Source organism: Benincasa hispida, chromosome 9, assembly GCF_027475165.1.
Source record: "Benincasa hispida cultivar pf3 chromosome 9, pf3_genome.v1.1, whole genome shotgun sequence".
Lineage (NCBI taxonomy): Eukaryota > Viridiplantae > Streptophyta > Magnoliopsida > Cucurbitales > Cucurbitaceae > Benincasa > Benincasa hispida.
The window spans coordinates 14634878-14660548 of NC_143486.1; the positions used below are offsets into that span (position 1 = coordinate 14634878).

Consider the following 25671-nt stretch of genomic DNA (forward strand, 5'->3'; position numbering starts at 1 on the left):
AATCATGTATCCAATGCCTGATGGAACCAAGTTTGAGATGAAATCTATGATGCTTCAAATGCTCCAGACTGTTGGACAATTTGGGGGTAGACGTGGCGAAGACCCTCATGCCCATATGAAGTGTTTCCTGGAAACGTGCAGCTTCTTTGTGATTCTTGGAATCACACCAGAGGCAATCAGGCTCTCCCTGTTTCCCTATTCTTTGCGAGATGATGCAAAGCAATAGGTGAGTTCGTTAGAGCCCGGGGAAATCACTACATGGGAAAAGTTGTTGGAAAAGTTTATGCATAAATATTTCCCACCCACCACCAATGTAAGGAGGCGTCGGGAGATCATGAACTTTTAACAGAAAGACACTGAGACTTTGAGCGTTGCATGAGAGTGTTTCAAGGGCTTGGTCAAGAATTGCCTGAACCACAAACTACCTTTGACAATCCAGATGGGGACATTTTATGGCGAATTGAACAGGGCGTCATAGATAGCAGCAGACGCAGCAGCAGCCGGAGGACTCATGGATAAATCATATACTGAAGCTAAAGAAATTTTAGACCACATTGCCAAGCATAACATGGAATGGGTAGATGACTCATATGAAGGAAGAAATGACAGGAGACGAAGATCTTAGAACATTAACTCAGTTGATGCCAACACGATAGCCACACTCTCTACACAAGTGGCTGCAATGACAAGCCTTCTGCAGAATAGGACAATGGGTAACGCGTCAAACCAGCAGAAGGTAAATCAAGTGGAGGCGTTTGGTCAACCCACGATAACCTGTGTGGGATGCAGAGATCTTCACTCATATGCTGAGTGTCCTCAGAACCCTTAGTCAGTATGCTTCATCAAGAATAACCCATTTTCTAACACTTATAACCCTAGATGGAGAAACTATCCAAATTTTTCTTGGACAGGGGGAAATCAGCAAGAGCACCACCTAAGCATGAGCAATCAGCAAAGGAATGGACCGATGCCTGCCTTTCAACAAACACATCAACAAGTGCATCAACAGCCCTTCAATCGAGGTGGCCATGCATCGAGCTCTGGAACTCCACTAGAAAACCTATTGAAGGAATATATAACCCAGATTGACGCATTGCTGAAAAGCCAAGCGTCATCAATCAGAAACCTGAAAATCTAGGTGGGACAGATTGCCAGCGAGTTGAAAAGTAGGCAACCAGGCGTCCTACCTGAGAAATACGAGGGGAAAGAAGGATTTCGAAGAAATGATTTTCGTAATACAGAGACACCTGGGAATAATAACGGGAAAGAGCAATGTTATACAATGACGTTGCGGAGTGGAAGAGCCCTTGCTGAAAGAAAGATGAATCCAAGAAACAATAGTCCTTCAGAAGAACGCATTGCATGTTCAATGGATCAGGAAGAAAGAACGCAAGAAAATACAAGCCATTCTGAACCCAGCACGTCCAATGTGGGAAAGTAGGAGGTGCCTCTGAGCGCACCATTCCCCAGGCATCTGATGAAGAAGAATGATGAACCTCAATTTAAGCGCTTTCTCAAGCTCTTAAAGCAGCTGCACATCAATATTCCACTCATTGAAGCTTTAGAGCAGATGCCAACATACGTGAAGTTTTTGAAGGACATCTTGATGAAAAAGAGAAAGTCAGTGAGAAAAAAGTAATAGCTCTAATGCAGGAATGCAACGCGTTAGTGAGCAACAAGCTACAACAGAAGCAGAAGGACCCAGGGAGCTTCACAGTTCCTTGTTCAATTGGAGGATTAGACGTAGGTCATGCGTTGTGCGACCTAGGAGCGAGCATCAATCTTATGCCCCTCTCAGTTTTTAAGAAGTTGGGGATAGGTGAGGCACAACCTATTTCTGTCACCCTTCAACTCGTTGACAGAATAATCAAGTACCCGGAAGGGAAAATCGAAGATGTTTTGGTGAAGGTTGACAATCTCATATTCCCAGCAGACTTCATTATTCTAGATTATGAAGCAGACAGAGAGGTCCCAATCATTCTTGGACGCCCTTTCTTGGTTACTGGGAAGGTGCTAATTGACGTGCATAAAGGTGAGTTAACCATGCGCGTAGATAATGAAGAGGTGAAATTTAATGTGCTCAACGCATTAAAATTCCCGAACAATGATGACTGTCAGCTAAACAATGTTGATTTGACTGAAGAGACTCGAGTTTATGAAGTTCTCGTGTTGTAGGGAACCTTGAAGGAATCTGAGCCGCCAAGTCTGAGTCAGCGGCAGATAAGCCGAACACGTCCTTCACTCGAACAACCACCTGAACTTGAATTAAAACAGCTACCCGGACATTTAAAATACGCTTTTCTTGGAACTAATAATACATTGCTTGTTATCATTTCCGCTAATCTCACTAAGCCTAATGAAGATTCACTATTGTAGATGTTGAAGAAACATAAACGCGCAATAGGGTGGACATTTGTAGATATTCATGGAATAAGTCCATCCTATTGTATGCACAAAATTAGGCTGGAGGAAGGGAAGACGAGGTCAATTGAGCCTCAAAAAGGGCTTAACCCCATTACGAAAGAAAGGGTTAAAAAGGAGATTCTGAAATGGTTGGACGCGGGAGTTATCTATCCAATATCCAACAGTAGTTGGGTTAGTCCAGTTCAATGCGTTCCCAAGAAAGGGGGAACGACTGTGATAGTAAACAACAACAATGAACTTATTCCTTCAAAAATTGTCATAGGCTGGCGAATATGCATGGATTATCAGAAACTCAATGTGGCAACAAAAAAGGACCACTTCCTCTTCCTTTCATTGATCAGATACTGGATAGATTGGCAGGAAAATAGTACTATTGTTTTCTTGATGAATATTCTGGTTATAACTAGATTCTGATAGATCCGGAAGATCAAGAGAAGACCACTTTCACTTGTCCCTTTGGCAATTTCGTGTTCAGACGTATGCCCTTTGGGCTATGCAATGCGCCAGGGACATTTTAATGCTGTATGATGGCCATCTTCTCTAACTTCCTAGAGAAAACTGTAGAAGTCTTCATGGACAACTTTTAAGTCTTTGGAGACTTCTTCCAGTCATGCCTGGATAACTTAGAAGCCGTCCTCACTCGCTGCGAGGAAACAAACCTAGTACTGAATTGGGAAAAATGTCACTTCATGGTGACAGAAGGCATTGTTCTTGGGCATAAAGTATCCAAGGCTGGCTTGGAAGTGGATGGAGCCAAGATCGATGTCATAGCAAAACTTCCACCACCAGCGAATGTTAAAACACTAAAAAGTTTTCTAAGACATGCCGGCTTCTACAGACGGTTCGTCAAAGGCTTTTCTCAGATTGCGCAACCTCTGAGCGCATTATTAGAAGTGAACCGACCCTATGTGTTTGACGAGGACTGCACTGATGCATTCGAGACCTTGAAGTTTGCATTGACAACAACCCTAGTGTTGATAGCACCGGACTGGACGCAACACTTCATTCTTATGTGCGACACGAGTGATGTCGCAGTGGGGACTATGCTAGGGCAGAAGAGGGGAAACTTGATACATCCCATCGCCTATGCATCCAAAACCTTAAACGACTCTCAGGAACACTATACAACTACTGAGAAAGATATGCTGGTTGTAGTATTCGGTATTGAGAAATTTCGTTCTTACCTAGTTAGTGCGTCAGCCACCATTTATACCAACCGCTCAACCATTAAGTTCCTGATGAGCAAGAAAGACGCGAAGCCGAGACTAATAAGATGGGTTCTACTACTACAAGAATTTGACCTTGACATCCAAGACAGAAAGGGGACAAAAAACCAGGTGGCTAACCACCTGTCAAGGCTTGAAAATCAAGAAATGCAAGTCCAGGAAAATGAAATCAAGGACACATTCCCTGATGAGAGCCTATTCAAAATTGAAGGAAGAGAACCTTGGTATGCTGATATAGTCAACTACTTAGCCACCAAGAAGTTCCCTGAAAACTTCAATTCTCAACAGAAGAAACGACTAGTCCATAATAGTAAGTTTTATTTCTGGGACGAACCGTTTCTGTTCAAACTAGGCCCAGACTCTATTTTGCGTCGATGCATCCCAGAGGAGGAGACACAACGCATCCTGGCCGAGTGTCACAATTCTTCTTATGGTGGCCATTTTGGTGGGCAAAGAACCACGGCGAAGGTCCTTCAATACGGTTACTTTTGGCCCACCCTTTTTAAGGATACACGAGAGTTTGTCCAAATTTGTGACCCCTGCCAACGCACTGGGAATATTTCTTCAAGGGACGTAATGCCCTTGAATAATATTCTTGAGGTGGAGTTGTTTAACGTATGGGGCATAGATTTTATGGGACCGTTCCCTCTATCCTGTGGTCAACAATATATCCTGTTAGCCGTAGATTATGTATCCAAGTGGGTAGAGGCAGTAACCTATGCCAGAAATGATGCGTCCACTGTATCTAAATTTCTTATCAGGAACATTTTCACACGTTATGGAACGCCGAGGGCTCTGATAAGCGATGAAGGTACGCATTTTATCAATCGCATCATTTCAAAATTACTTGCAAAATACAATGTCAGGCATAAGATTGCTACCGCCTACCACCCTTAACCAAACGGTCAAGTTGAAAATTCAAATCGAGAAATCAAATCAATTTTGGAGAAAATCGTCAGCATAACGCAGAAAGATTGGGTGCAGAGGCTGGATGAAGCATTCTAGGCCTACAGGGCTGCATACAAAACGCCAATAGGTATGTCTCCTTACTCACTAGTATTTAGAAAAGCATGTCATCTTCCTGTAGAGTTGAAGCATAAGGCATTTTGGGCAGTAAAGAAGTTGAACATGGATCCAGATGCTGTGGGCATTCAACGCAAGCTTCAGCTCAACGAGCTTGAAGAATGGCGACTGAACGCGTATGAAAACAACAAGATATATAAGGAAAAGACCAAGCGTTGGCATGACCAACGCATCAACAAAAAGGTACTTGTTGTAGGGCAAAAAGTCTTATTGTTCAACTCACGTTTGCAACTCTTTCCAGGAAAATTGAAGTCTAAATGGTCCGGGCCCTTCATAATCAAGACGATCTTTCCTTATGGTACTATGGAATTAATGTGAGAAGATGACACTGATGCGTTCAAAGTGAATAGCCAGAGGGTTAAGCCATACTTTGAAGACAAAGTGGAATGCCAAAAGTCATCTTTTGCGCTACGCGAGGCAAATTGAAAGCTCGCGTCGAGGCACCCCTGCGTTTGCAATGCCTCACCTTCCAGGGATGACTCTCTTAACCCTATTCTTTTGCGTTCTGTATTTTAAGCTATGTCTGAGTTTGTTAGTTTAATTGTTTGAAGTTTTAAGATTGATTGTTTTTGCCTTTGAAAAATTTGGATATTTGACTGTTTTTCTTTGAGAAAAGTTATGTATAATTGAAATTGGAACATTGGACGCGTTAGACACAAGTCTAACGCAAGAGGGGGGGCAGTTGAAGGGACGCGTCTCGAAAAACACAAAACACTTGAGTGCTTTGGCTGATCGAGGCTACCCTTCAGCTTCACATTAATTGCAGACGTTAGGCGCCGCCTACGTCAGCCTTGACTGTTCCCCTTCCCCTTATAAAAATGCCATTCGAACCGGCTTTCCTTTATTCTTCTCCTTCACTACACTCGCGAAACTCCCAAAAAATTTCTCCAAAACCCTCGAATTTCAGAACCTCCATTTGCCTCCTTCACTTCGTTCTTCCTCTAATGAGTAATGTCATTAGGATCCGACTCTTAGAACCAGAGTTGCAATCTCGGCTATGACTCTCCGGTAAGCTCCTTCTCCTCATCTTCATTTTCAAGTTCCCTTCCACCCAGCCCTAGAAAATCCAGCATGATCTCCGCCCCTACCAAATCGAAAGCCATTCACGGCGGTGCTACCTCTGTTTAGCGACCGGCCACCCCTACCATCCTCAAGAGCTTTGACCAAGAGCTCCAAGCAATCTGCAAACCCTAAGGCCAAAACCTCTCTCCCTAGGGCCAAAACTCCACAAAAGCCCAAGTCTAACCCTAAACCAAGGGTGAAGATGCCAGCCAAGCCTAGAACGCGTCCGTCATCCACGACCACATCCAAGCTTTACAGTAAGCCTACACCACCACCATTTATCTCGAATATAACTACTGTGGGTGCAATGCATGAACCCCTTCCTACCTTTGCCAATACCACACCATCTCCAACGGTTCATCCACCTCTACCTCTATCCATCCAACCTTTAGCCACAATCTACCCGGTGGAGTCAGACGCATCTAGCCAGCCACCACCTTCACCCATCCTGATATCATCTCCGGGGATGCCTCACACCTCTGTGGGCACCCCTCCATTCACCCTACCTATCCCAACTTCTGACAGTCCTGTGTTAGAACGCAACCTTGAAGACTTGGCAGAGTTTACTAGACGCGATGAAGAAGAAGTGTTTGGAGCAATTTTAGCATTGCTAAACCAAGAGGAAGAAGCAACCGAAGTGATGCGCTCAGATCCATCAAACGCATCACTCGAGTTGGACGAAATAGAATGATACGCGGCGATGTTGGAAGAATAAATGGAGAATGAAGAAAGAGAAGAGATTGAGAGAAGAGAAGAAAGTGGAGAAAAGGGAGTTAGCCCTGACGCGTCACAGACACACTTATCGGACGCGAACGAAGGGCCTAAAAATCCAAACAGAGTATCAAGAAAAAGAAGGTTGATACTGGAGGAGGAAGAAGAAGATGATGAAGAAGTTGCACCCAGACCTGAGGGTGTAACACGTAAAGAAAGGCACAATGCGTTGGAAAGAGAGTTGGAAGATTACGTGCCTGCGAGACAAAGGCGAACGAAAACTAATCTCTAAAAGGAATTGGAGAATTAGTTGAGAGAATTGGCTAAAGAGGACAAAGAACACGTAACTAGGAAACACATGGTAATGGAGGCGTTACCTAAAAGAACCAAGGGAAGGAAGCGTCAGTTTAGCGACATCTTAGTAGAGAAGGGCTTCTTCCTTGAACGCCACCCTTTGCCAGTTTATATCAAGGAGACCATCAACGCATTAGGGTGGAGTCAATTTTGCATTGGGCATGATCGCATCTGGCCCAACCTTATCCGTGCATTTTACAATAGCGAATTCGACATGGAAAGAAACACTGCCTTTGTTGAAGGGGTGTTAGTTCGCTTCTCAGCAGAAAAATTTAATGAAGTGTTCAATATGAGGAATAATCCTTATGCAGAGGGGAATCGCATCTTAGAACAACCAATGCCTAGTGAGTTAGAAGATACGCTGAAGACAGTGGCTAAACCTGGAAGCAAGTGACAGGCATCAAGAAACGGATTCAAGATGCTTGCTTCCAGGAATTTGAATCTAGACGCTAATCTGTGGTGTTACTTAATCAAACACAGCATCATGCCTACAACGCATGATGAAACATTAACCAGAGAACGCGTCTTGGCCACCTACTGCATAATGCAATGTATCCCATTGGACATTGGAAGGATCATTAGGGATCAGATCAAAGCCATCAAGAACAAGCCTCGAGGGAAACTATATTTTCCATGGCTGATTTGCGCATTATGTGAATGCGGGGGCATCCCTTTGGGGGATGGCTATGAAACAGTCGATGGTCTGATAGACATTAAGGCAGTAAGGCATCTACTTCGAGGATCACAACATCAGCCCACCTTACCAGCCAAGTAAGTAGCACAAAGACCTAGACCAAGAGAACGCGCCCCCAAGAAACGACGTGTCACAATAGTTGAACACAGCGATGAGGCTTCAGAAAATGAAGAAGTTGAAGCTGAGCCAGAAGCCTTAGCTGAGGAAGTGCAACCTGCTCTAGAGTTTTTCCATGATTCGCCAACAGCCCCGCCAACAAGAAGTCCTGAGCAAACGCATCAAGAACCCATTTTCACAGATCAGGACTTCTCTCATTCATTTCCTTCGCCCCACCAATGTCTAATTCACACTTTTGTGCCACCTCCAGTAATCTTCGAACCAACTGGGTTAGGAACTAGTAACACGACAGCAGTTGGAGACCTAGTTGGACGTGAGGAGCCAACACCCCAATGTAGCATCACAGACTTGGAGGAGTTGAAAACATTCATCAGTGATCAACTCCGACCGTTGGCCGCACCAATTGAAGATCTTCAACAACATAACAGGGTACTAAGGGATTACCTAAGGCAGAAAAGAAGATGCATGCAAGACCAGTTCGTATACACAACGCAGTACATCAATCAAGTCTTGGTATGTTTGTCTTGCCTCCATTACCAGCACATCTCAGGAATCCCCTACGTTTCATGGATGAAAACCCTGAAGAAGAAGAACGTAGAGATGATGCACAAGCGTAGTCATATTTTAGGGCGTTGGGTTAAAGAAAATCTTTTGTAATTTTGAGTTTATTTGTTCTTTTACAACTTTTTGCTATGTTAATGAAACCCATGTTAGAATATGAAAAATGAATGAAGTTATCATTTTAAATCCTTGCGTTTGTCTTTAGCATACTTTATTTTTGTTCTTTGATAATTTTCTAACTCTTGTGCTCAGCATAACCTCAATGATATCAACCATATGAACTCATAAGTATAAGATATACGTTAGGAAAATAGACAAAGCTTGAACTTCTCTTAAAAAAAGATTAACTTTACTTTCTAACGCGTGCAAGCTTTAGGTCTTAAACTCCTTTCAATTTCTCAAAGCTTTTTAAAAACTTTGTTTCTCTTTTAGCAATGAGGATTTAGCTCGTTTCCAAATTTGGGATGAGTATAACTAATCTCCAAATCTGGGGATGAGGGAAATCCGAGTGTAGATGCGTTAATGAATATATCATGAAGAAAAAGGGAAACAAAATAAGAAGAATTTCAAACGCAGTCATTTTCTCAAAAGAAAAGAATCTTAATTGGCATGAGTTTATTGGAACAGGCACTTAGCTGTAGTTGGATGTCCGTATGACACCCATGGGGGCAGGCCAAAACAAAGTTAAGTCACCTAGACCAACGCGTCCCATAAAACTCCTCTATCTAGTCAAAAGAAAGAAACTATACTTTGAAGAAGGAATGAATATTAGATATGAGTTTAGTTGTGAAGGGTTCTCACCTGTAGTTGGATGCTCGCATGACACCCGTAGGGGCAAGCCAAAACGAAAGTGGGATACCTAGAGCAATGCATGGGTAAATAAGTACACAATCATTTTCTTTTTATCCAGTGTTTTTTTTTTCAAAAGAAAAAGCATCTTACGCATTGCTGGTTTAGAAAAGAGTGAAATATTTTGAGAAATGAAAGGAGTTGCGATGAAAAGCTTGCTGCACTGGAAACTAAATATGAATCCTTTTAAGAAACGCGTAAATCTAAGTCATATTTTCCCAACTCTTATTTAGCTTTGTGATTGAATATGATGAGAGGTGAAACTCGAGTATCTAAGGTAGAGGAGATAGCAAGGAATTACTTTAGAATGCTTGAGGACAAGTATTGTTCAAATTTGGGGGTGGTTGATAACTTGTAAAAAATACGAGTTATCTTTACTCTTAAGTTAGGACAGTTAGGATTTTTAATGATAACTTCTCCTCATTTTTGATAGAAACACATGGATTTACTTGAACAATAGAAAATTCATGTAAAGAAGTTTTATCATTGATTATTGCGGCGCTAACGCACTGTCTTGCAGGAATTGAACGCAGAAACTAACATTAACGCGTTAAGAAAAGTGCCGTAGGGAAAACTTAAACGCATGAGCCATGCATCAAAGGGAACTCAACGCATAGAAGATTCATTGCACCGGGCTGATTGTGTCACATTACCACTTGCATACATGGGCACCAGCAACAGGCGGCGTCTGAAAAGCTACCAGCAGCAGGTGGCATCTGAAAAGTTCCCAGAGGTCAGGCAACCAACCAGGATATGGAATTTAATGCTGACCAGGGCATGGACTTAAATGCAGCCCATCCTCCAAGTGGACGAGACCAACGCCTATAAATACTTGAAGACCCTCCGAAATCAATAGTTCAGACAATTAGATACTCCATACTCTCTGTAAACTTGTAAACTTAGTTTTAGTTGTAGAAGTTATGCCACGGTGCAAACCGATCGAAGGAGCTGAGAACCACCATCACCGCTAGCCAGGGAGTGGAGAAAGTCATTCTTGAGAGAGATACTCTGTCCACTACTCTTAAAAGTTATTGTACATAACAAAATTTAGCCAAAAAACTACAAAAGATTGTATTCTTTGGCTTGACGTAGTTTTCCTCTTAATATCAGTTTCATTTCATCTCGATTGAATATAGTTCTTTGTAAAGACTCATTTGAACCTTTATAAAATTCATATATTTGATCATCACTTTTGCTATTGTTTATCCTCTATTTATATTGAATGCATTAATACTTTATGCATAATTCTGCCCTAATGTCTAAACCAACTTGACAACTTAGTGAAAGCATCTTTAACTTAGTTGTTTGAAAGAATAGCTAAGTTGCATTAAGTAGAACACCTAGTACAGCTAGAGATAGACTTACTGGTGTTTCTTGCATTCTAAAGTTAGACGCATACATCCTAGAGATAGACTTGTATGTCATTTGCATTGAGAAATGTTAAATGAAGTCTAACGCATGAACAGAAAGATAAGCAAACCATCCCATTCCATCCACATCATTTAAGTTGTGTGCAATTATCTTTAACTGACGCGTCCACTTACTAAAATTCCATTCTCACATGAACCATCATTTTTCACTCAGCTCTTTTGACTCGTGTTGCACAGGCATAGCATGCTAGTGTAAATAATACATCATTTGCATTTATTTAGGAAAACCCCCTATTGCAAGTACGACGCATTCTCTGTGTTTAGTGTACTGAATCCCTGTGATCGACCCTGGACTTGCCAGGAACCTAGATTAGATTTATACTTGGGTTTAATCTAAGAAAACTTGAACACCATTTTAAGGAATTGTGTGCTCTCTGTGTATAATTCTAACGCCCCGACGTGTTGCACATATTTGGATGCATCAAGGCATAATACAACACTCATACTTAGGATTTATTTTTCCAATCCGTTTTACTCTAAACACTCCTAACGCACCACACGATATCAAGCGAATAGATAGACAAAAAATGCGATGACTCTTCTTTATGCTTGATGGCCCATTCGAAATGACTCTGTTGATGAGACCAATGAAGATGATGTAAGTCACAAATCTCTACCTTATGATGATGAGCTATATGATGCATTTGTAAGTATGCGACACGATCTAGAAAAAGTTAGCTCTAAATATTTAGAACTTTTAAAGAAGTTTAAGATATTATCTATTGAAAATAAATCTTTGTAGACGAAAATACATGTTTGAAAAATAGAGTAAGTAATGATGTTTTACATGACGATACCTTTTGTGGTGATGAGAAATGTGACTTAAATGATAAAATTAAGTTTCTTGAAATTGAAAATAGTGAGCTCAAATCTTTAACATGTGAAATAAATGTTGAATTGAATGATTTGGGAAATGTAAATGAGAAAATTGAATCTTATTCTCTTGAATTGAAAGATGAAATTGCTAGTTTGAGAGATAAAATTCTTATTTTAAAAGATAGTAATACATCTTTAAAAAAAGATAAATTTTCTCTTGTTGACAAAATTAAATTTATTGAATGCGATATTCATGAGAAAATGACCTTTTGCATATGCTTAAAGAGAAAGAATTGCATGCAAATTATAAGTTTGCAATTGCAAAAGAGTCCATAAAGAAATTAATTGACTACATGTGCACAAAAATTAGCTAAAATTATTGACTTAGATAAAGCTTTGAATCATAAAAGTGGATTAGGTCATGTGAATGAAAATTCTTCTACTTCTAAGAGTATGATTTTTGTTAAGGCTACCTCTTATATGTCTCAAAATGTCTTATCTGATGTACCTAATTTTGTTGAAACAAAATTTGTGCCTAAACAAATTGTATGCCTAAACAAATTCATCTTACACCAAAATGTGCTCATAAGATTGTGTGTATTATAATAAGATTCGTGTATTATCCCAAAACACATTTATTAGGAAAGCAAAATTTGTATTATATATTCTCTTTACCTTCGAACTAAATAAATAAATATCAGTCCAATCAAACTACACGTATTCACTCCACTTGATGAATTTTTTTTTAAGAGAAAACTATTTGATTATTCAACCATGGATGAAAATGAGAATGCTTAGCTAAACAGACACTTACGCCTCAATTTTACAACATAAGATAAAAATTTTGAAAGAAAATAATTTATACGATCCAAAACGGGTTAAAGGGAGAAAGTTTTGATTTCCACTTGACCATTTTAATTGATGGTTATGTGTATATATTAGATAATTTAACATTAAATAGCCCCATTATAAATAGACAATTATTTTATTTTTCTCAAAAAGTATAATTTACGTTAAAAAATATAGAAACTAAATTAGTATCTTAATCAAATATTTAAAAACTTGTGTTTAAGGTTTTCATAATTTCAAGAGTTATTTTCAAATAAAGAAAATAAACCAATTTATTTATAAATATAGCAAAATGTCACCATCTATCAATGTTGTAGTCTATCGACCACTAGTAGAAGTCTTATTACTGATAGACATTGAAAGTTTACTATAATTGAAAATATTTTCAGCAATTTTGTCTTTTAAAACAATTACCATAATTTAAAGTCCCTACAGAATCATACATAAATTTACTTTTATCATTTATCTTTTTTATTACAAATATATAAACAAGTCTCTTTAATTTGAAGAGTTCACTGAAAATCCTAATATTTTGGCTTTTTTGTTGTCTTTTTGTTAATTATTTTTTCTATTTTAGAATTATTTTCACATGAATATTGGAGTGATTTTCTAACTCTCTTGTAGGTATAAATACTATTTAGGTTTAAATCTTTCATATTGTTTGATTAAAAAAAAATCTTGGACTTAATAGATTTCTCTAAAATTCTAAAATTATAAATTTTGTGACAAATAAAATCATTTTATAAATTTAGGAATTCAAAACAAATTAATTCTTAGGACTCCTTGCATATCTATATGTACATCTATAGTATATATAAAAGACATTATGTGGAAAAACTTTTTGTTTCTATTTTACCCTTTCATTATAAAGATTTTCACTATTAATTTGGTGGCAAATTTTGTCAGTGTATAGGTTTCTTCAATAAATTTATTTTAATCTTAATTAAAACTATGAATTGTTTATTCAATTTTGCTTTCTCGGATTGAATTAAAAGAGAAATTGGAGGTTTCTAAAATTCAACTGAAATTATATATTTATACTCTATTTATTTAATTAAACTAATAGCAAATTAAATAATTTGTAATCGGCATGCATTGCTGTTACAAAATCAATCATCATCATGAATAATATACATAGAGAACATAAGATATTTAAAATTTTTGTTAATATGATTGTCATAGTATTTGTATTATCAACTTTGAGGTTAGAAGTTCGATTCCTCATTTTAATTATAATACTATTACAAAATATATATATACAGAGAGAGACGACCAAAGTCTTTAGCTTTATCTTGCATTTACTCAAACTCGCATCACACACTTGTTCATCACCTGATTTGTTACTAAATTGTTGAGCAGCCTTCTTCCAAAGCTCCCTCCTTTGTCATCCACCATGGCTGAAGCTATTCTCTTCAACGGTACTGCAGGCATCATATTCAAACTGGGCTCTTCCCTACTCCGAGAGCTTGGATCGATGTGGCGTGTCGAGGATGACCTTGACAAACTCAAACACACTCTTTATGACATTCAAACTGTGCTTCATGCCGCAGAGGAGCAGCAGTCCAAGAACAGTCAAGTGAATGATTGGGTTTTAAAGCTTAAGGATGTTTTGTACGAGATTGATGATTTGGTCGACAAGTCGTCTTACGAAACCTTGAGAAGGCAAGTTCTAGCCAAAGACCGAAGAAAGAGAACAAGTACGTACACTCTTCTCCAAATTTAAGTCTAATTGGAAAATATATCACAGAATCAAGGAAATTAGGTAGAGGTTACAAGCTATTAATGATGATAAAAATCAATTTAGGTTTTGTAAGCATGTGATAGAGAAAAGAGATGACGAAGGGTTGAGAAAGAGACGGGAGACTCACTCTTTTATACCTGAAGAGGAAGTGATTGGTAGGAGTAATAACAAGGAAGCAGTCATAGATCTACTAAATTCCAACACCAAAGAGAATATTGTCCTTGCTCAATCTATTTATACCCATCACAATATGACTAAGAATGGGTTTCAATTGAAGTTATGGGTGTGTGTTTCCGACGATTTTAATCTGAAAGTTATTATCCAAATGATAATAGAGTCTGCAACTAGGAAGTAGCCTGAATCATTCCTACAAATAGATCCATTACAAAGTGAGCTTAGAAACCAAATTGATGGAAAGAAATATTTGCTTGTTATGGATGATGTGTGGAATGAGAAAAAAGAGGAATGGTTACATCTGAAAAGATTTTGATCACAACACGCAGTGAACAAGTTGCTAAAACTTTTGACTCTGCTTTCGTCCATTCTTTAGGAATTTTGGATGTGCCCAATTCTTGGTTATTGTTTCAAAAGATGATAGGTTTGGAAGGACATTCAGACAATCAAGAGGAGCTTGATGAAAAGAATTCAAATTTGGTCCAAATCGGCAAGGAGATTGTATCAAGGTTAAACGGTGTTCCTCTCGTAATAAGAACCATTGGAGGACTTTTAAAAGATAACAAATCAGAAAGATTTTGGTTGTCTTTTAAGGATAAGGAACTTTGCCAAATTTTGGAACAAGGATATAATGATCTAAAGGAAATGCAATTCATTCTTGAGCTCAGCAATAAATATCTCCCAGCTAATTTGAAGCAATATTTTCTCTATTGTGCTTTGTTCCCCAAAGATCATGAAAATCAAAAGGATGAACTTATAATACGATGGAGAGCACAAGGTTTCATTCAATCAAATGGCAATAAGGACGATAACCTCATTGATATTGGTGATGATTATTTCATGGAGTTATTATCAAGGTCATTCTTTCAAGAGGTTGAAAATAATTTGGGAGACAAAAGCATGTAAGGCGCACGATTTATTGCATGATATGGCTTGTTCGATAACGAATAATGAATGTGTGCATGGATTGATCGGAAATGTCATCGACAAAAGAACTCATCACTTTTCATTGGAAGAAAATTGTCATGAAAATCAACTTATGGAACCATTATCTAAAGTGACATATTTGAGGACATTTTTTATTCAAAAGGGTGTAGTTTCCCTATTGAACTTGGAAGAAATCTTTCATAATATTTCTCGATTGCGAGCATTGGACTTAACTTTGGATCTTAAAATCCCAAATGCAAAACATTTGGAGTTTATTGGTAAATTGAAGCATTTGAGATATTTGAGTATCGTGGGTTTGAGAATTAAATATCTTCCAGATTCTATTACGAAGTTGTATAGTTTAGAAACATTTATCTTTAAATGCTTGAATCATTTATTATTATCCAGTGATGTAGGAAACTTGATCAATCTTAAGCATTTGGATCTTTCAGATAATTTTGTATTAGAATCTCTTCCCGATTCTATTATTGAATTGTGTAAGTTGGAAGCACTTATCCTTAAAAACGTAGCAAGTTAATAGAACTTCCAAAAGATGTAAAAGATTGGAGCAACCTTGGGCAACTTGATCTTACAGACAATTCAAGAATAGAATTCCTTCTTGACTTTATTACTCAATTAAATAATTTGAAAACACTTATCTTTTTTCAGTGTAGAAATTTAAAAGAATTTCCGGAAGATACTAAAAGATTGATCAACCTTAAGCATCTTGATTTGAGAGAATGTTTTAGTCTCACTCATATGCCAGAAGGGTTAGGTGAGCTAACTAATCTTCAAACAATAAATCAGTTTGTGTTAGAAAAGAATAAAGGCTGTGAATTAAAGGAGTTGGGTGGACTTATCAAGTTGAAAGGAATATTAAGTATTCAAGGATTGAAATTTTGTACAAGTATTGATGGAGAAACGAAGGGTAAATTCTTGCAACTAACGTCAGGTCTTCAAGAGTTGAAATTAGATTGGTGGAATCAAGGTGCACATAATGAACTTACAAGTTTAGAGTTGGACGATGTGGTCTACGAAAGTGTTTTAGATTGCTTACAACCACATTCAAATCTTCAAAAGATATCTATTCGGTGGATTGAAGTTATGTAATTGGATATCCTCTAATTTCCTTGGTTGTCTTAGTCACTATATGTTTTTATTATTGTAATAGATTGCAACATCTCCCCCGATTCGATCAATTTCCTAGTCTCAAGCATCTTGAACTTGGTTACTTACCCAACGTCGAGTACATTATTGATGTCAACAATGATGATTATGTTTCTTCATCAACATTTTTTCCATCCCTCGAGGAATTACGGATTTCGAAGATGCCTAAGTTGGTGAGATGGTGCAAGGGTACAACTCCTATAATATTTCCTTACCCTTTTGAATTAACTATTAATGATTCTTCTCCTCTGCATGTGTTGAAGTTTTTCCATGCACCTAATTTGAAGGCATTGCGAATTGGTCTGTCAGATGATGAGTTGGATGTTGTACCATGGAAAGATTATGAAAACCTCACCTCTCTACATCTTGTCTTTGTGAGTAATTTGGAGTACTTGCCCGAGTGTTGGCAACATTATATGAAACCTCTTCAACATCTTTCTTTAGATTCTTGTGAAAATTTGAAGAGCCTACCAGAATGGATTGGTAACCTCACCTCACTCACAGAATTATATATTCGTAATTGTGAAAAGCTAACTTCGCTACCACATGGAATTGGCAACCTCAACTCATTCACACGATTGGGGATTGATTCTTGTCGAAATCTAGCTTCGCTACCAGAAGGGATTCGACACATCCCTAATTTAAAATGCTTAGACATTGTCGAATGTCCCATATTGGAAAAAAGCTGCAAGGAAGACACCGGAGAAGATTGGCCTAAGATTGCCCATATCCCCGACCTACGAATTTACTACACTCATTATTGACTTCCAAAAAGGTATGCAAATCAATTCTCTCATTAGTTTTATGTAGATATTACTCTTTGAGAAAGCAATACTTCCATTTTAATATCTTTTACTTTTCTCTTTGTACAGGCTACAACTGTATATGAAGTATATATGTCATATATGCACCATCATACCATACATGGTTGTTTTCTTATGTCATTAAATCTTTTTACTGATTTTGATGGTAGTGATTGTATAACTGTAGATGAATCTCTAATGTTACCGATTTTTATCTGAGAAGACTGCTTCAAAATACTTTGGAAGAAAATTGAACAGAGAATAACATAATGGGTAATATAATATTGATAAAATTGATTTCAACTGATTATTATGTAGACATTTATAGAACTAATTACCAATTTGGGATATAATGATTTTGGGCTTTGGTGTTCATTGTACACATTACTTGTTGTTTAATCTTTACCATTGAAATTGAGATTGTTTTTTGGAATCTTACAGTACTTTGCACCTTGCTTAAATAGTGAGGAGAATAGCAGCTGCTTGTGGAGGGACGAATTAAAGAGAATTATCCAAAATAAAATTTAATGAAAGAGTGCAGTTTAAGCTATGGAAGACTTTCATTCTGAAGAAGTGTAAGCTCTTCTTTTGGTCAGCTCTCTATGGTGAGGTGAACACTGCTGATAAGGTCCAAACAATAAATTCCAATATTTCTCTTTGTGGAATGAATTTCTTTTGGGTTTGGGATATGTTGAGGGTACTAAATATATGTCAACCTAGTTGAAATATTCGGGTGCACCTCCCTATCCTTCTTTATATATCCTCCAATTTCTTGCTAAAAAAAAGAGATACATTAGTTGTTTTTGTGTACATGTTATTATTGATAGTGGAGATTTTGGCTACGGTCACGTGATTTTTTACTCCTCAATTTAAGGAGGTTTTCCACGTTAAAATTTGTTGGTGTTATGTGCTTTTTTTATTTAATTTTTAGCTTAATTTCTACTAGATATTCAAAAAGAGAGGAAAGATAATTTGAATGAAACCATAATATGTTCAATTCAGCCAAGAAGGTCAAGGAATTAACAAAGAAGGCATGCCTACCTTCTTAACTTTGCCTCCATATTTTCAGATATATGGTAGCTTATTTCAATTCTGTCATACCAAAGCAAGCGTAATATAGTTGGTATCCGAACGTGGGTTAATGATCACACAAGGATGTGGTTCATATCCCCAATTTTTATTTAGAATAAAAAAATTCACTTTGGCCTTGGATATAAGAAATTTGTAAAAGAATAAAAATAAAGTCAATATTTTAGATTTTAAACTAACTCGATTCTATAGGTAGATGCTTATCTTTAATTAGAAGCAAACAACCATATTTAAATTCAATGTCTTCATTGCTAGTTTTCAATGCTTTAAATTAACAATAAACCTTGATTAGGTTTTGCAATACATCTCCTCTCATTATTTCTCTATTTGGTTAGGTGAAATACAATCATTAATTATCTCAACTTTTTTGGAATGTTGATATTTTGTTTCTTTTTTGTTTTCATTTTTATTCTTTATTCCTCTTTTTTTCAATCACTGTGGGATCATATGTACATGCACTTTCTTTTTCTTTTTTAAAGTTGGTTTACCTTTGAAAAAAAAGAGACAAACAAAAGAAAAAGCATCTCATAGAGTGGTAGTGTCACATTATTATTTGATCAGTTCAAAAACCAAAACATTTTTTATTTTTTATTTTTATAAATCCCTAACACATTTTAATGAAAGCTAAAATTGTGGTATCATAGTTACAAATGACAAATATTAACCCCCTTCATTCCAACTTCACCTCTGTTGAGCCTTCCTCCAAATTTGCTACACCAACTAAACTCAATAAATCACTTTTTTTTTAGGCTACACCAATTGAGACATCCTTGAAACAAAGGAGACACAATCTATCATAAACCAATCACATGACATGGCAGAAAACTTCAACTAGGGATGTATATCATCTAAATGAACTAATACACAATGGTGAAATTATACAAAGACTTACATAAGTTTAAGATTTGTAATTCCAGTAAGTTCTCTCAAGATTGGTCCATTTAATCAGTTATACTAAATGATGAATTTAGTATAACTGATTAAATTTGAGTGAAGCCTAGTGATGCGTTATTTTATGTGATGAATTTATCGAATGAGATGCGGTGATGGAAATGCGTTGAGCAACAAGTTTTCTCAATAGAATCCAAGTATAAACCCCATTGATTTTCCTGGTAAGTCCAGGGTCAAATCATAGACTTGGGAAAACGATATGCGATGGTAATTTCTCATAAGACTTTGCGGTAACCAAGAAATCAAATAAGTGTTTTGGTTTGTTGTTTGCAGTAATAAAATAAATAAATGTGGCGGATTTGAGAAAAGGTTGATTAAGTGGTAGATACACTGATTATATGGAGGAATGGGTTGAGAAGGTCTTTAGCTAGTGTTTCCTGGGAATGCGTCAGACTATGCGATCATGCTACTCTCATGCAACAGCAAATCATTTTCCAATGCACATGTGGTGCTCCTAAGTCTAGGACGCATGTGTTGAGTGCAACAATGTCCATAGAGTTTATTCCTAAGTCTCTACTCATTTCCTATGCGATGATGCAAGATGCATACAAGGACAAGGTGACTGCACACAATCATATCCTATCTCTAGGATGCATGCGATGCGTTAATAGCAAACAGTGCTTATTCCTAAGCTCCTATCTCTTGATTATGCATTCTAAGCTGACTCTCCCGAGCCTAGATTCTAACCTGACTTTTTCAAGCCTAGATCCTATCATTAGACTACCCTCCCGAGTATCTCTAATGGACGAATGAAGCATACATAATACAAGATAATCACATAGAGTGAATATCCCCAGTTAAGCTAGCTAAGTACTTCTCAACCCATTCGACAGATTTAGCTACTCATGTGTGATAAATAGAGAGTGAATAGATATAAAGAAGTAAATTTCATTTCTATAGATAAGTTTGAGTACAAAATGACAATCGAAGTTAAGGATAGAGAGCCTGGTAGCAATCTCTTGCTTCCCAAGGCCTTTACACTGTCAACTCTATTATGTTCAAAAGATATTCCTGCTTTCGCAAGAGCTGGCCCTCTCTTTGATCTTGAAGCTTCCGGCACTCTCCCAAGTTCACCGGAACGATCTATCAGCACAATCTCGCTTCTCTCGCTTCTGCTTTAAAATAAAAGAAAATCTAAGAACAGGGCTAAACTATCTAAGGGAAAATTCTCTAACTCTCCAAACTTGCTGAACTAGCTGAACCCCTTTTCTGAAGGTTACCTTCGGTATTTATAGAGCTTCGGGGTGAAAGGCGACTTCTCTCTTATGATTGCACAAATGGGCTGGGTTTAATTCTCTGACTGATGCGCCGAATATTTTTCACCGAAAAGCTGAGTGTACTTGTTATCGTTAGTGGCTTGTCAACTTAATTCGGATTGACCGTCAACTGCTTTTTGTCCCAACGTGATTAATTATGCTTTTCACCCAGATGCACCCACTGATGCTTGATTTTATAAAGTGGAAATGTGGATGATATGCGTTGATGAAATTGCGTTGTGCACTTAAGTTTCCTTAGTGCAATCCAAGTATAAATTCCTCTGAGTTTCCTGGTAAGTCCAGGGTCGAACACAGGGACTTGTGAAAACAGATTGCGTTGGTAATTTTTATGAAAACCTTGCGGTAATCAAATAAATAAATTCGTGGTTTGTTGATGATTGCGTTAATGAAGAAAATTAACAATTGCGGTAGATTTGAGAAAAGGCAGTTGTGTGATAGATGCAATGAGTATGCAATGAACGGGTTGAAAAGATCTTTAGCTAGCGTTACTTGGGAATGCGTCAAGCTATGTGATCATGTTACAACCATGCACAATAAGTCATTTTCCAATGCAAATACGATGCTCCTAAGTCTAGGACGTATGTGTTGAATGCAAAAGTGTCCATAGAGCTTATCCCTAAGTCTCTACTCTTGTCCTATGCGATGATGCAAAATACATAAAAGCAAGGTGACCGTATACAATCATATCCTATCTCTAGGATGTATGCGATGCATTGATAATAAATAGTGCTCATTTCTAAGCTCCTATCTCTTGATTATGCATTCTAATCTGGCTCTTTCGAGCCTAGATTCTAACCTGACCTTCCCAAGTCTAGATCCTGTCCTTAGATTACCCTCCCGAGTATCTCTAATGGACGAATGAAGCATACATAATACAAGATAAACGCATAGCATGAGATTTCCTAGTTGTGCTTGTTAAATGCTTCTCAACCCATTCAAATGATTTAGCTACTCGTGCATAAACAATAGAGAGTGAATAGATATAGAGAAGGAAATTCCATTTTTATAGATGAGTTGAGTACAAAATAAGAATGAAAGTTAAAGGTAGAAAGCCTGGTAGCAATTCCTTGCTGACCGAGGCTTTTACACTTCAATCTCTATTCGGTTCTAAAGATGTTCCTGTTTCCACAGGCGTCGGCCCTCTCTCTGTCCTTGAAGCTTCCAATGCTCTCCCAAGCTTACTGGAATGATCTGCCGGCACAACCTTCACCCTCACGTCCACCTTAAAATGGAAGAAAACTAAGAACAAAGACGTGCGAACGTAGGAATTTCAAACTAAAGAATGGTGAACTGATAACCCCTTTTCTGATGGCTGCCCTTGGTATTTATAGACATCCAAGGTGAACGGTGGCTTCTCTCTCATGATTGTTTCAATGGGATAGCTTTAATTCCTGACTGATGCGCCGAATATTTGTCATCGAAAAAGCTGAATGTACTTGTGATCATTATCGACTGTCAACTTCATTCGGATTCGACTGTCTTCAGCTTTCTTTCCCATCGCGATTAATTAGCCTTTCACCCAGATGCACCCACCATGTTTCACTGACCAAGTTGCGGCGATCCTTCTCGGGAGATTGGGAACACAATCATCGCAAAGCCTTGCGGTGAAGTTGCGCTCGACCAATGATTTCCTATGATCGCAATTCTTGCATTGCGTCAATGCATATTCTGCACAAAAATACAAAAATCAACTGTTCTAATGCGATGATCGCATGCGACTGCAATATTTTGAAATTGATGCTTAATGGACGTAAATTAACATATTTCATCAACGCAATCCAACATTGTTTAAGAACTTAGCATTATGATAATGTGCATTTCTGCCCGTTGTCACACCCCCAAATTTAATAATGCTTGTCCTCAAGCATAAGATAAAGACTCCTTTAACAAGTCAACCGCAAAGTTCTTTTCCTAGATTTCTCAAGGATACTTCATTCATCTCTTATACACCAAAATTTCTTTAATTCTTATTCAAGTTTCTTCTTAAAATATTTCTAAGACCTAGGGATTGCAAGCTTAACCTCCAAAATGACTTTACTAAATTCTAGAACATCGCATGATTTATTTCAAAAAGGAAAACTTTTTCACCGGGGTGTCAAATGATTTTATCCTTGCATATTTCTTGTTATGATTATTTTTTTTTTCTGACCTTGCACTGATCCAAGTGCCTTGCCTTCATTTTGGCTTTCCCCACGGGTGTCATGTGGACTATAATGTTTGAAATTTACTCTCTAAGTATATATAAGCATAAGGACAATGATGAATGTGAACCATACAAGTTCATATTGCCATAAACTTGACGACTTGGGATGGAAATGGAATGTGGATGTTGTGTTATGCTTATTTACACTTTATGCTATACTACTTCTAGATGTATGCGTTATTAATGAAATGTTTGTAGTATGCTATGTGTTGTCACAAGTTTCCTTGCACTGAAACCAAGTATAATTCCAATGCAAGTTTCTCAGAGTAATCCGAGGTCGAACACAGGGATATTTGTCATTAATGTGTTACGTTCGTGATAAATGCGACCGGTCTTACAATTAATAAAAGATTTGTGTGCACATGAATTTAAAGTGTGGTAAAGTAAAGTTACGATAATAAAATAAAAGTGCGATAAAATTAAATCTAAGCTATTATGATACAAGATACAAGATACAGGATACTGATACATGATCTGAGTTCGAGACTGACTGTGAAGTTTATACAAAGGATATTGTCATGCGGTGGTAAGTCTTTATGTAAGAATCATAAATAGAAAGGGTAACTAGTATAAACATCACAAGTTCATTAATTGCGTTAAACATATAACTAAGGTTCCGCTTTCCCTTGGCGTACTCCTTTAGATGATCGGTCGCGTTCCCACATCTCTATGGTGAAACAGGTATGAACGTAATGAACGCAAGGTTGCTTCCATCTCTGGAAGTACTTCTCGCTTTAGTTAATGCATTCTTCCAAACTTCTCTCGACAGGCAGAATGGCATCTTCACTTATGCTCTCACAGGTGAAGATGTCGTCTAGCATGCTTTAGCTAAACATATTTATTTCCTTAACATAGATTAATTTACCTGCTTAATTCTTACTAATTACCAAGGGATTAGGAAAACATTTTGGAGAAAGAGATTTATGGATGAACGGAAATAGATAGATAGATGGTAATGGAAATGATCAATACAAATAATACTAAGATTAAGCGTCTGATACACGGTGTGAATGATAGAGGTTAAGAAGATGAGTACAAGTGATGAAAAGAGATAGAAACAAATACAGAAGAGTGTCAACGTCTTGACACAGATCTGGACGGTGGTTTTGCTTGCCAGCATGTGGAATGGATGAAGAGAAGAGCTTCCCTCTCAGGCTTGCTCGTCTGGTAGAGGTGACCTTGGTACAGAGCTTCAACGGCGGGGATTGAGAGGATTTGCCCCGAGGCTCACCTCTTGGCCTTGTCTCTTAATTCTTCTCGGATCTACTCTGATTAGGCACTCAGACCAGTTTCTCTCTCAATATACAAGTATCAAATTATGCCCGTATCAAGTATATCTTGCAATGAAATTGCATAGGCTATTTATAGGCTCAGCTTTGACTATTTCCAGTGTGGACCCCACTTTATTGTTAAGGCAGTTCCTGAAATGGTGGAATGAATATTCCTTTTGTTACGCAATCAATCTCGTCAGAAATGCACAACGGTTAGCTGTACACACGTTAGAATCCTCCGAATTGCGTTGCTCTTTTGCATCTTCAATCGTATGCTCGCATGCGGTGTGTTTTTGACTACCGTATGCGGTTGAAGTTAAGCTATGGATCGACTGTCGCATGCGCCGTCATTGTGTTGATCGTCTCTTCATTATTGATTGACGGGTGCAATGCGACGGAGATGCATTGTTCAGTTCATCTTTGAGCCATGAACGCATGTGGTGACTTGATTTTCTGCAAAACAAAATGGAAACATCCTTTTCTACCATCGCAATGGTGTTAGTGGGTGTATTTACGAAAATTTATAATTCTTGCATTTCTTAGCCAATTTTCATACATTCAACGCAACTTTTCTATCCTTTAGCCGCAATTTCTAAATAAAAATGTATAAATAACTTGTATTTCTACAAGTTATCACGGACATCCACCGACGAGTAATGCATTCTTTCTCAAACTAAACTCATACCTACTTGGCAATGGAGTTGTGGTCATTTATTTATGCGTTGATCCTGGTAACTTACTTTCGTTTTGGCTTGCCCCCACGAGTGTCATGCGGACATCCAACTTTAGGTAAGTGCCTTTCACAACTTAACTCTTATCAACATGGTTTTCCCATTACATTGAGAGTGGAGTTGTTATTCTTAAAAACACCTTTTTTTATTTTTTTTTTAATTTTTTTTTCAAAATAGCAAGATCGAAAATAAATACCTCACCCCTAAATTTAAAATGCGCCAATGTCCTCATTGCCAAAAGATTGAGATAAGTCATGCGAAGTTCTTAGAAAGCTTCGTAAAGAGAGTTTGAAAAACAGCTATCAACCCCTAACTTCTTGAAATATTTAATGAGGCGACTATCTTGAGATTAAGTTGACTCCCGTATATACGAGAGAAATGGAAGTATATTTTTCATCATTGAAATCATACTTGGCAAAGAGACATTATGCAGTAATCTACTAAATTTATCTATGTCAAATGATTGCGATGATCAAAGAGGATGCGGTGATAAAAGTTTGAAAACTAAAATGCAATGTGATAGCGCAAAATTTGAAATAAAGATAAGGAAGAATACACCCCCAAATTTGCGTTGTCGCCTGCATTGTATATTAACACGTCCATCTTTGTGGCGATCTCTCTTCTTTGGATTGCAATGATGGAGTGAGATAATTTGTTGCTTCGTGTAACATCTCCGCAATCATGTGCCTTAATCGTTGTAAACAAACAAAGAGAGAATCAAGTAAGGGGTAGTTCGGGTTTTTCAGCTTTACGGAGGCTGTTTCTGGCTAGAATCACCTCTACTATATGTGTAAGACCCTAACACTAAATCTAAGGTGGAAGGATATTCAGATAAGGAAAATCCTAAGTAATAAAGATATTGGGGCAATGGTGAAAGCATTAGTAAAAAATTATATCAAAAGATGGCGAGTAGGCCAACGCAAATGGAGGGCTTAAGCACATAGAATGCAAGAGCGCATGGGAGGATGGAAACAAGAAGACTTGGGCAATGGTCGTGGGCTTGCATGCAACTAATGCAAGGGCATGCACAAGGCATGCAGACGCGGGTAATGCATGCATTGGAGGCATATGTCGAGCGTTGCCGAGCTTGCCGAGCAGCCATGCGTCGATGCCTTGTGCCAAGCGCAAAGCCCATGCGTCGAGTCCAAGCGCACAGCCCAT

At 37.8% G+C, this 25671-nt stretch overlaps 1 protein-coding gene and 1 pseudogene across 2 annotated transcripts; both read left to right on the forward strand.

Annotated features, from left to right (window-relative positions):
* The first annotated feature begins 682 nt into the window (after window positions 1-682).
* LOC120084563 (uncharacterized) lies at window positions 683-5861 on the forward strand. The gene is made up of 9 exons (XM_039040363.2): window positions 683-736; window positions 1139-1437; window positions 1560-2064; window positions 2176-2372; window positions 2463-2595; window positions 2842-2946; window positions 3033-4461; window positions 4738-4916; window positions 5709-5861. The coding sequence occupies exons 1-9, from the start codon at window positions 683-685 to the stop codon at window positions 5859-5861; spliced, it is 3054 nt and encodes a 1017-aa protein (XP_038896291.2).
* Window positions 5862-13332: 7471 nt separating this feature from the next.
* On the forward strand, window positions 13333-17881 carry LOC120085657 (disease resistance protein RGA2-like; annotated as a pseudogene). Its single transcript, XR_005484008.2, has 2 exons — window positions 13333-16960; window positions 17430-17881. The product of XR_005484008.2 is annotated as a disease resistance protein RGA2-like (transcript).
* The last annotated feature ends 7790 nt before the right edge of the window (window positions 17882-25671 follow it).

Coding starts and splice junctions, on each gene's coding strand:
- LOC120084563 (XM_039040363.2), top strand. CDS start 683: ATGACAAGCCTTCTGCAGAATAGGACAATGGGTAACGCGTCAAACCAG. Junction 4,462..4,737: donor GGCTCTGATAAGCGATGAAG/GTACGCATTTTA, acceptor ATCTTCCTGTAG/AGTTGAAGCATAAGGCATTT. Junction 4,917..5,708: donor ACCAACGCATCAACAAAAAG/GTACTTGTTGTA, acceptor TCCGACTCTTAG/AACCAGAGTTGCAATCTCGG.